The 12,358-nt window shown below is 47.8% G+C and overlaps 1 protein-coding gene across 3 annotated transcripts in view; it reads right to left on the bottom strand.

Moving 5' to 3' along the window:
* Positions 1-12,358, bottom strand: part of FNIP1 (folliculin interacting protein 1) — a 67,721-nt gene that overhangs the window by 48,759 nt on the left and 6,604 nt on the right. Inside the window, exon 1 of one of the 3 annotated variants that reach the window (XM_080627113.1) lies at positions 11,865-11,886. The exons of the other annotated variants lie outside the window; for them this stretch is intronic. Coding sequence (XP_080483239.1) covers positions 11,865-11,869 — 5 coding nt within the window. The 5' untranslated portion in view covers positions 11,870-11,886. Of the gene's footprint in view, positions 1-11,864; positions 11,887-12,358 lie in introns of those variants that run through there. 3 annotated transcript variants of the gene reach the window in all.

Below are 12,358 nucleotides of genomic sequence, written 5' to 3'. Positions count from 1 at the left end.
TGCGCACAGTAACTTTCCTTACCTGTGTGGCAAAGGCATCACTCTCTAAAGGTTACTGATGTCAAAAGTGACCTTTTTTCCTTAGACATGCAATGGTGAGAAGTTCAGGGGCATGTGTTATGTAAACATTTATTTCCAGGAGGAACAGCTAAGGTTTCCATCTTACCTCAGGGTAACCTGATCGTATTAAAGACAAATGCTTTGAAAGTGGACGCAGTCTCCATCCACCAGGAAAAATACTGGAAGGAATTTCTCTTTGCATAGAAACAGACTCAAAGTGTGCGACTCAAAGTAGCTGTAGCCAGATCAGTGAATACTTACGGCTCAAGGAAGGACTCCAAGTCCTCAATGTGGGTTCATACACGCTATCACCATTCCCATATCCCAGAAGGACCTTGGGCCTCTAAGACACACACCATCCTCTTCTCTAGGTGTATATCCAGTTCACAGTGGACATCTTATTCACTGATCTGGATCAGAGGAGGCGGTAAGTTCTAAGAACCAGCATCTTGGTTCTAAATTGCTGAGGATGTGAGATTCTCTGGTCACACCAGTGGTGTTTTAAACCTGGGTCCAAGCCTGCATCAAATCCAAACCTCCTGGCCACCAACTGCAGACACAAAACCACACTCAGGGAAGGTTCTGAATACATTGAAAACTACTGCAAAGATTCATAGGCACCTTTTGGGTATAAATCACCTGATTTTAAACCAAGCAGACAACAGAGTTTGCTCCAAACACAGCCTAAGCAACGAAATGCTTTGGTTTTGGTCTCCACAGCCAAGTGCTTTTAGTCTTTCTCCTGAAAGAAGGCGTCCCTTCACACATGTTGTAAAGCACACACCAAAGAGCCAGCAAGCCAGCCAAGAAATGTTTATTGCTCAGTACTGAAGGAAGGTAGGAGCTGGAAGCCACTCTAGACAAAGAGGGAAAAAACCAGTTAGGATTTGAGTTGAAATCTGACTGGGAATACTTGGATAGCACTTCTCTCCAAAGTACTCGCCTTGTAGGATCACCACTGAGTGAGACTTTGATGGTGCTTTCTGTGCATTTCTGTGTCCCTGCAACAAAAATGCCCCTGGATTCCTCCCAGCTGGAGAGGAAGAGTGGGCAGGATTAAAGCACAAACCCTCTGCACACAACCAGAGCACAGACACATACCTGCACGCACCATAGATACACACACGCAAACATGAGCCCAGCCAAAGGTCAGCAAGAGCCAAAACGATGAGGAAAATCACTGCAACCTATGTGTGGGTTCTGCAACACCCAGGCCACGTTTTCTTTAAAAGACACCTTTTTAAAGACTGAAAAAAAAAGGCAATTATAATACTACTACTCATAATAAATCAAGAGGGAAGTGAAGTTTCTACATACCCAGGAACCTCACTAGCAGCAAGAGGTCTCACGACTGGATTAAACTGTCTCTACCCACAGTGTAAAGGAGCATCAGCATAAATACAAATGCCTGGGAGCATTCCTGGAAGGCACAGCGTGGAATATCATCTTTCTCTTATCAACATGGATGCTGAGGCCTCAGCAGATGGACCATCCCTTCACTGCTGTGATTTATCAAGTCATGCTAAAAGATGCTTAAAGCAAAACTAACTAGCAAAGTAGAGACCTGACGCATGGTTAAGCTGCTGGCACATTGGTGTTTGTTTTGTATCATGTTTCCAATTGCAGCCCACTATAAATAAGACACCAAACAAACCTCCTTAATACCAACTGGTACTGGGAGACAAGAGGGCATTTTCCTCCTGCCAAACAGTTAGCACATTGTGCCCTCTCGGGTGCGCACAGCAGAATGATCTTCTGCTGCAGCTATTAAGACTAAAGTGTAAATAGTTCAGTATTGTGTGTGGTTAATGGAAAGTCAGGGAGAAAAAGGTTCCAGGACAAACTGCTTTTGATGCACATGAATAGTTGATGGAAATAAAGAACTTTCTAGAAATCACACAGAATTATCTGGTGTGCTGGGGGGGGGGGGGTGGGGAAGGTTTTTTCCCTCTTTTACACTGTGCAATTCTGGATACATCTACATAGGTTCTTCAATCCTTAAGTTCAGGCATAAAACTAACTTCTGTTCTCCATCCCCTCTTCAAGTGTGAGTAACACAGCTCTCAGTGACATGCAGCATCTCTATTTGTCCAATACACGAGAGCTTCCAGTACACAATGAAGCAAACTAGCACTTACGTTACATCTGAGGTACCACTGCTGAGCGTTACTGGTATGATTAAAAAGTGACTTGTTTCACAATGCTCGAAAGAATAAAACCAAGCTCACAGGCTTCCATTGCAAAATCTGCTTAGGTAACTCACTGGTGACTTAATGCTTTTTGGTTTGGAGATCACAGGTGACGCACAATGAAGAGAAAAGAACATATATTGGAGTCAAGGTTGACTGCAAGAACTCTGTTGCCATGAAAATGAAGACATCTTAAAGGGATCTCTATAGCTCCGCTACTGCTGTCAACTCCAACATTAATAAAAGCAATAAACCCTTGAATGGCTCCTGATGTAACAGCAGTGCTTTGGTTGCGGAATCCCAACATTTTCATTTGTTTAATAGGCAAACACTGAATTCCCTGTATTTATCTTCAGCTTTGCACAAGGGCCTGTAGGGACAGCACAAGGGGAATGGCTTTAACCTGCCAGAACAGGGGAGACTGAGATGAGCTCTTAGGCAGAAGCTCTTCCCTGTGAGGGTGCTGAGGCGCTGGCCCAGGGTGCCCAGAGAAGCTGTGGCTGCCCCATCCCTGGCAGTGTTCAAGGCCAGGTTGGACACAGGGGCTTGGAGCAAGCTGCTCCAGTGGAAGGGGTCCCTGCCTGTGGCAGGGGGCCTGGAATACCGCACCATGGAGCCCTCAAACCACCGCTACCTCCAGCACCAGCGCTCGACAGCACTCAAACCACCCGCTGTAGATCTGCTGCAGAGCCCAGCGCATCCCACGTGCACCCTGGGAGCCCTCCACGGCGTCAGGGTGGACGCTGCCATCTGCTTACCCTGATTAAAACATCCTGCAGGACTTGTTTCGGGGGGTTTATAAGGGGAAAAAATATTGCCTCGGTGGTGAAAGTCATACCATGAGCTGGCAGCGCAGGGACCAGAGCATTCCTTGGCCCGAGGCCACGTCCTGGAATTGATTAAGGTGGCTGCACTTGTGACTGAGTGATAATTGAGAGCCCAATAAATCTCCACACAAGTATTTGCCACTCAGGGATGGAAAGGGATGGTTGGGGACCCCTCGGAATGCTCTGCGAGTGGCAAGAAATACAACTAATACTGAAAACATCAAGGATCTCCCCTGGACCACTCGGAACTTTCTTGCCCGACATTCACATTGTTTAATCCCCAGGAGTGTCAGATGCACAAGGACTACACCTTCAAGCTTCCAGCTAAGTCATCCCAGCACAAACTCAAATCATTCCCATTCATCGAGTTTGTTGAGTGCTTCCAAGTCTTCTATTCTCCCTACCCTAATCCCATTTATCTGCACAGACAGCACTGCTTTAGCTGAGTGCTGTGATTTTTTTCCCCTCCATGGGGAAAGGAAAGGAAAAAGGAAAGGAAAGGAAAAAGGAAAGGAAAGGAAAAAGGAAAGGAAAGGAAAAAGGAAAGGAAAGGAAAAAGGAAAGGAAAGGAAAAAGGAAAGGAAAGGAAAAAGGAAAGGAAAGGAAAAAGGAAAGGAAAGGAAAAAGGAAAGGAAAGGAAAAAGGAAAGGAAAGGAAAAAGGAAAGGAAAGGAAAAAGGAAAGGAAAGGAAAAAGGAAAGGAAAGGAAAAAGGAAAGGAAAGGAAAGGAAAGCTGCCCAGGGTTCCTGGGAGAAGGAGGAAGACAGATGTAAGCAGTTATTCTCCAAAGATTCACAATGATCAGTGCCTGAGCAGCCTTTTACTCTGTCCCTCATGTGACTGTTTAATTAGGTGTTGATTCACTCAGTCATGAGACACAAGGAAACAGGGCTGCAAGCCCTCACGTCAAAGGAAAAGTAATGCCTGTTCTGCCAGTTTCTGTATTAGCAAAGCACAAAGGGGACATCCAGTTCTGAGAAGCAAAACTCCTGTTTCCTTGCCCATAAGCCAAACCATCAAATCACTTCACTCTTTCCATGTGAATAAAAAGAGGACCTAGCAGTTCCTTTGGAGCGAGATGCTTGGGAGCTCCCTGATGACCCATCACATCCACAATGTGAGCTCCTGGCCAAGCTCAGGGTGTGCCCTTCATCTGGCACCCCAGGTCCGAGCTGCTGCAGGATCCATCCCTGCTCCTGGGGTTGGATGGCTTGTTTGACCAAACGAACACGAGCTGCTTTGCTGTGGCTTCGCTGCTGGTTGTTAACTGAGTGCCGGAGCCTTCTTACCAAAGAGCGGTTCTGTTATGGGGTCCGGTTGCCACAGCAACAGGCTTTTAAAACTATCAAAGCAATTCTCGGCACATGGTAGAACAATTTCAAACTGGGTATTTGCAATAGGAAAAGCTGGTGGACCATCATTCCTAAGTCCTCAGTTCAACTGGGTTTGACACAGGGGTAATCCCAAAATGCTGCTTTCAGTCTAAAGCCTGGTGTTGGAGAGGACTACAGTGAACTTGAGCCTGCTGGCTGCGATACCAGGTCACTTATCAAGACAGTCACATATAATTAACAGATGATGCTCATTTTTCCAATGCAGGTGACATTTAAGCTCAGTCACTAACGTGCATTAAATGCCCAAAGCTTTCTCCTGAAGAATACTGCCTTAAACCTCTGCTCTGTAGCGTCTGAAATGCTGTGTTTGTAGTCTCACCCTCCTCATTTGGGTAGATTTAACTCAAAAAAGAAATCAGACCCTGGATCAGCAGCTTATTTAAAACACATGCCTAAGGCTGAGCACATGAGTGGTTCGTTGGGAGCAAAGGAACTACTCACATGCCTCCAGTACAGCACATGGCTTAAGCAGAGTGCTGACTCAGACCTATCCCCCCCCCCGCTTTCACCAAAAACCCATCTCAGTTACATGGAACAACTGCAAACTAAAGGCAGAGGATGATTGTATAAACATGTACAACAAACTGATACTTAGGGAATGAAATCCCAGCCTGGCCTATCTGTTCGTGATGCTCCTTTACGCCAATATCCCACCAGTGAGATACTGGGAGATGCTCCTCATCAACCCACAACTGTCTGACACCACCGCATTTGTCACTTGGCATCTAAGCATCCTCCAACGCCTTCAATAGGCCGATGCTCAGCCCAGTTCTGTGACCTTTCTGCACATGGAGCAGTTCCTTGCTTCCACGACAGCCTCTCACCAACCTCTCAGTTAACCACCAAACAGGTCGCCAGGAACTTCACCGCATGTCAAGGCTACTGCTCGGCTCTGCACCAGAAACAATGAGAACACTTTCATAGACCTGCCAAATCCATCCCACAACTGCTTTTCAGGAGGGAAGACTCTTCTAACCTGGCTCCAGCCTGGGACTGCACATCCTTCCCTTACTGGCTCTACAAGTTGAACGGGCCCTACTTAATTTGCTGAAGGAATGAGATCTTGATATTCCAACAGCCCCAAGACTACAGTGAGGAGCCTACACTGCTAATTCTCCAAGGCAAGAGTCATGCTGCTCAACTGTTGTCCAAATTAAGCAGGCAAAGGTGACCTGAAACTATTTCAGGTAGATCTATATAGAGCAGACACTAAAGACATTGCTTGACTTCACTTTTATGTAATCCATAAGGACAGGAGGACAAACCAAAATCAGATGCTTGAACAAGCCACATGGCCATACAAGTTCATTTAATACCTGCAAGAACAATGCAACAGCCTGGCATCTAACAAACCAAGGCACTAGAACTGGGAGGTCCTCAATACTTTGGTTCCCCAAAGCAGAAGAGCACTTAAGCATGCTTTTAGCTGTCAGCCACTCGTGGTTCCTCTGATTTTATAGAAGCTGTTCAATATTTAAACCAGGCTTAAAGTGCTCTACTGGGTTTGCAACAGAGTGCTGTTCTGCTCACTGCCATACTGACCTCTGTACTCTCAGATTTCCTCTTTGGTTTTCTAAGTCTCGCTACATGCTCACAGTCTTGGGTTTCTAAGAACGGTAGGAATGGAATACAGCATAGGACTGGCTGTTGCCCTGTGATGATTAAGCAGAATAAGCTTTTCAACACAACTATCCATCTAGAGGGATTTTCACTGCGAAACAGCTGAACCAGTCAAGTCTCACTGAGGGCTCCACAAGACGCTGCACATGCAAGCTCTGAGCAGCAGCTGAAAACAGCTCCCATGTGTGCACAGAGCTTTGCTTACTGTTAAACTCTTGGTCTGTGATACAGAAGTTGCAGGTTGAGCTCAGCGTGCCCTCCCTGGGTATCAGCACTGAAACTCACTCCAAACACACACCTTCCTTATCGCTGGACTGAGCTGGAACATGCAGTCCAAAACAGCTCTGCCTCACCGCTCACGGAATCAACAGAATCCCTTGATAAAACCTACATTGTTCCACTGGGAGAGGTTGTACTTAATCAAGATATACATATATATATATTTAGTGTATGTTCAATAAACCCCTTTCTGCCAGTAGCAATGGATTTGCTGAGGATGCAGTTCCAGACAGCCCCAGCCAATGCAGTTAGCCAGGAGTCGTGGCTGGGGCACCTCCTGCCTGTCTCCTAGAGGGGTCGCAGCAGAACGAGCCATGTCCCAACTCAGCATCAGCTCCTGCATCTTCTGTAGTCCACACACTGCAGCCTAACAAGAACAACAAAGCATTCATTGTTCCCTCTTTTGCTCTCATTCAGAAGTATATTTCTTGCCTCATCTTTTTTCTCCCTATTCAGTGCATCCACACGAGCATCTCTGAGATGCGTGAGCTCGAAGCAGCCCCGTGCTGCAGGTATCCTGCCGTGAACCAGCAACAGCACCACACGAAGCTATTTATTCTGCTGCATCAACAGGAAAGGCAGGCTCACGTGCTGGACAGCAGTAGCTGTCATTGCCACCAGGACACTTTGGACTGGGTTGTCTGTGGGATTCTATTTATCTTAAAGGAACTGTTGGCAAAGTAATCGCTCGCTTGGCTCTTGGTTTCCTTTTCCCCTTCTCATGCTAGTGCACGGCATTTGAAGTGACACAGCAGTAACCCCAAACAGGATGCACCCTACTGCTGGTGGCAGGAGGAGGAGGAGGGGACAGCACAGCACCCAGGGGAAACCTGCAGAAGGGGGGGGCAGCCCTGCAGGACTCAGCACAGAACCAAGAGAACAGAACTGCAAGGGACAGGGAGCTGGGCTGAGCTCTTTTCTCCCTCTCTTTGTACGTGTAAATACAAGTTTCCAAAGCAGAGCACTAAACAACAGGGACAGTGATGATGAGGGAGAACATTACGAGGAGCAGGGAATACCAAGCAGAAAGAATCCTGCAGGATGTATGCATGCATTAAGTCACAGCAGCACCATCCACCAGTTCCAACTGCATTTACACACCTATCTTTACCTTCCTGAACATAGAGCAACCCCAAAATGCTACCACTTAATACTCACTGCACTTACTTCCATTAAAGAAAATCTGATGACACGGTCTGAAATACACATTTTCAGACTAACCAAAATAACTCATCTGAAAAAAACCACACATAAGATACTACGAGAAAACCTACTAAGCGTACCTACCTTCAAAGCGCATCAGCTTTATACCAGAGCAGTATCTTTGCTTATCTAAAGAAGGACGTCTGATAAACATTTCTATTTCTATAAAGACACAATCCTGTTACAGTGTCCTAAGGATTTCTTTTCATATGATTTTCTTTAAATTCTATACTTGTCAATTATGGCTGGTTTGGAAAGAAAAAGAGGTCATGAGTTCGTGATGAGCATCCCCTGTGTGACTAAAGAGCACATGCAGTTAAGAAACCAACATGCCCAAGTTCTCAGCATCTCAGCCCTCCATGCTGTCAGTAGAACAGTTTCCTTTTCTACCCAGACAGTGAAGTCACTTCCAGTAACTCACAGCTGCTGAAATACGTTTAAGAACTGAAAAAAACACCCAACCACCTTTTTCTGTCTGACTATTTAAGTTCTATGTTGGAGTTCGGGCTGCCTTTAAATAGAAGTACAGTTAGCACCGCAAGCCAAGGCACTGTCCTAACATTCAAGGCATTTCTTTAACTCTTAGGGGGTAATAATGTTCTTTTTCCTGTAGGAACAAGAAGCTTCTGGCTGCCTCTTTCCTGAGCAGCTTCTCAGATGTTCAGATAGTGTCATTCCACTAGAACAAGCTCCAGAGGAGGAGCACGTGCTCCCCCCGTGCTCTGCAGCCTCTGCTCCCTACACACACAGCTTATCATCTGTGCCTATGTGTCATTAACACCTGAACCAACATTGGCTTTCTACCTATTTCTGGAACCAGGTTTCGTGAAAAGGGGTAAACAAGCCATTAAGCCACGTCTGGAATGGCAAGAACATTGCCTAGGTAGGTCTTGGAGAGGGGCAGAACCGTCAACAAGGACCTAGTTCCTGTTTGATAGTCCCTTTCTCAGGTACCTGCTCACACGTACTTCCTCTGGACTGACAGTCCTCGCTCTTAATTACCCACAAATAAACTCAAAGCTGAGTCCAAGAATCCCAGCCTGGTTTGTGTTGAAGGGACCTTAAAGCTCCTCCAGTCCCAAACCCTGCCACGGGCAGGGACCCCTTCCACTGGAGCAGCTTGCTCCAAGCCCCTGTGTCCAACCTGGCCTTGAACACTGCCAGGGATGGGGCAGCCACAGCTTCTCTGGGCACCCTGTGCCAGCGCCTCAGCACCCTCACAGGGAAGAGCTTCTGCCTAAGAGCTCATCTCAGTCTCCCCTGTTCTGGCAGGTTAAAGCCATTCCCCTTGGCCTGTCCCTACAGGCCCTTGTCCCAAGCCCCTCTCCAGGTTCCCTGCAGCCCCTTTAGGCACTGGAGGTGCTCTAAGGTCTCCCCGTAAGGAGCCTTCTCCAGGCTGAACAAGTAAATGAAAAGGTTTTCTAAGAGGGGAGCATGCGACTGAGCACAGAACTGTGAGAGCCACCACCTCCATAGGTGTGGAGGCTAAAACCAAAACAAGCATCAAGCAAAGAAAGCAGCTGCTCCCATGGACAATGCTCAAACAAACCATATACCCTGCTTGTCTTAAAGTGGGAAATGACACAGGAACTGGGGTAAAGATACTGCTCAGGCTTAACCAGGCACAATGCCAGAACCTAAAGTCAGGGCTGAACCGAGCTCAAAGTTTCTTCATTTATCAACTAAAACAGATGGCAGAGAACTGTAATTTGGCTCCTGTTTCTTCCCAGTTATATATCACACAAACTGAAAGGGGAGAGGGTTTGTGGTACTATTGCAAGTTTTATGTTTTGTTGACATTTTGGCTGGAGCAAGGGAAAGACACTTGAAGAAGCTGCCAACAAGGCACACACGGATCTGGAGGAGTATCGAGTACCATGAACACGCAGGGCATGAACAGTACCTATAGTAAAGGAAATACGATTGTTTCTGTGATGTATTTTCATAGAACCATGGAATGGTTTGGGTTGGAAGGGACCTTAAAGCTCCTTCAGCTCCAATCCCCTGCCACGGGCAGGGACCCCTTCCACTGGAGCAGCTTGCTCCAAGCCCCTGTGTCCAACCTGGCCTTGAACACTTCCACTCATTTTAGATCGAAAATCACTGCTGATAACGCTGTGGAAACATCCTGGAGAAACAGAGCAGGATGAGCAGCATGTGCTGGATCATTTCCACACTTCAGGATCGCCGCTTCCAGCAAAGGGTGCCTCCCACGTCCACACTCATGCTACAGCCCATCACACACGACTGCTGCATTGTTCACTGGCTCGGGCTGAAGGGGACAGGGATATCTACAGCTGAGCTTGTTGTTACTGAGCAGCACTGGCACCACTGCAGAGTCCTTCACCTATACAAAACAGGGGTTGCTTTCAGGGCTATAGTTTCACAAACAGATAATACATAAAAGCTGAAGGATACCCAGATTATCACCCTGGAAGCAAGGGGCAAGGCGCTTTAAAATAACCAGCTTTTGCACGTAGTCAAACTGCTTAAAGTCCAAAAGTTTAATTACTTCATGAGGGCTATGAAATGACTTATTGAGAGGAGGCAGAAAACTCTGTACAAACACAGTGGCCTCACAAATGCATGTTACATAGAGGCACTGTTAATATCCTCTGTGTAGTCTGTGTAGTGTGTGCTGCAATTCACGTGTTTGAACAAGTTCCTCTGCGGTGCAGACTATTGTGAATACTGGTGTCTGCAGCAGCTACGGTGTCAGAACAGAGAGAGCCCGTGCTGCTTCTGATGCCAGTGTGCGGAATTACCTCCATTAAAACCTGCAGTTGGGCACCAAGCAACAGCACAAGGCATTGTTGGAGCAATAAATCAACCCTTTTCCACACAGAGACTACACAGGAACTGTTCACACTTGGCGCTGATGTATGTTTAGGAGCAAGTGCTCAGTCCCACGGAGGGAACTGCCCCTTCTGAGTGGGATCATCACAGTCACATTCCCGAGGCAGAGCAGGATCAGAGGGATTCTGTGTGAATGTGGGTTTTTCCAAGGAGCATTTCCCATATGTGAGTTCTGTTACTACTCAGTGCAAGGTGCAGTAGCCAGTGCATTAGCAAGTCATGTACAGATGAGTAAAATGACTTCCTGTTTTCAATGGGCATAACTCCCCCCCCCCCCAGCAGATACTTTATAGATTAAGGTTCTTTATCTACACCACAGCGTCCTTCAGGCCCTCAAGAGACGCGCTGTGCTCTTGGCCAGCTCCTAAGCCCAGCACAACCGCGCTGTGGATTCGCCGCTGCAGCCGAGCTCTGCATTCTTCCTGACGTTACTCACTCACATGTGATCCTGCAGACGTTCTGCTCCAGATGTAGCAAGAGGAGGGAGCGCAGCCTCCCAGCACAAAACCACCGTGTGCGTTACTCTCCACTCCTAAAAGGCGCTTCTGACGTGGTCACCGTCAGCGCGCGGCCAGGATCCCCGCACCAGCTGCAGGCTCCAAGTCGCACTGGACCGGTTTACCCCAGAACAGAAGCCTGAATTCAGCCAGGCTGTCACCAGCAGCATACACTAACTCACAAGTGCACACACAGCAAAGGATAAAGTCCTTTGGAAACACAAGCAGGACGATGCAGCAGTCTGCAAGCAGAAGCTGGCCATCCCAAGAAAGCAAGGTTTACAACGTGAGGCATGTCAATACCTTTGGGCACCAGAGAACGAATGGAGGGATTGTTTGAGAGAAGGGGGAGCCCTCACATTGAACAAACAGGTACACATAGACCAGGCTCTTGGCACATCTTCATACCCCATGACCTCAACTGGAGAAGGAGGCGAAAACCCAGCACCCTTACATTTGCAGAACCCCCCTCTTACAACACTTGCTAGCATAACCCAAGTGTAAAGAACCATTTTTAACCTAACACGCCCACCTGTACATTTACAGACATGCAGAAACCATGGCATGGAGTCACCATACTCCTTCTCCCACAGAGGAGATGATGGGCCAGCTCACCCTGTGTCCACAGAACAAGGATCAGAGCAGGGTCTGCCTCAGCCCTGTTGGGTCAGGCCCATGGGGAAGAGGCCAGCAGACATCCACATATTCCAGAGGGAAAACTGCCACATTTGCTTGCTTGGCACATACAATTGGAAATCACAGAACCATTGAACCCCAGTCTGGTTTGTGTTGGAAGGGACCTTAAAGCTCCTCCAGCTCCAACCCCTGCCACAGGCAGGGACCCCTTCCACTGGAGCAGCTTGCTCCAAGCCCCTGTGTCCAACCTGGCCTTGAGCACTTAAATCCAAGCAAAACTCAGAATGAAAATGAAAGGATTCACCTCATCAGCTGGCGAGATCCAAACCAGCACCATGGCCCAACCAGCAGAGATCCCGGGGGTTAAAAAGGCACCATGGGATTCACTCACTCAGCGTCTCCTCAGAAAGATTTTAACTTAGAGGAAGGAGCGGAACTGCTGAAGGGGAACCAAGAAAGCGGCTGTTGCAAGGGCAGCTCAGCAAGGCAGGAGACCGCAGGCATCCTCACACAACCCGTGCCATCCCAGGAGGAGGAAGCGATATTGCAGGCTGGGAGGAAGTCGAGGGCACCAACCTCGTGATGTCCACTAAGGGCAGCGCAGCCTCGTGATGCCAAGTCCTCAAGTCACCGCAAGGTCCCAGCCGCCACAGGAGACGCCAGTGTGAAAGGCAGTAAGGGTGACCCTTAACCTGTGTTAGCTCATTCTGCACCTCTGCCTCCTCCCAAAAGAGCAGGGAACAGACGAGCAGAGGGCTTTCCCACTGCACTGTTCGCATTCCCTGTTCCATGGGAAGA

Source organism: Psittacula echo (assembly GCF_963264785.1).
Source record: "Psittacula echo genome assembly, chromosome: 11".
NCBI lineage: Eukaryota > Metazoa > Chordata > Aves > Psittaciformes > Psittacidae > Psittacula > Psittacula echo.
Note: the sequence above shows the minus strand (reverse complement) of the source record. Positions and strands in the feature narration are given on the sequence as shown.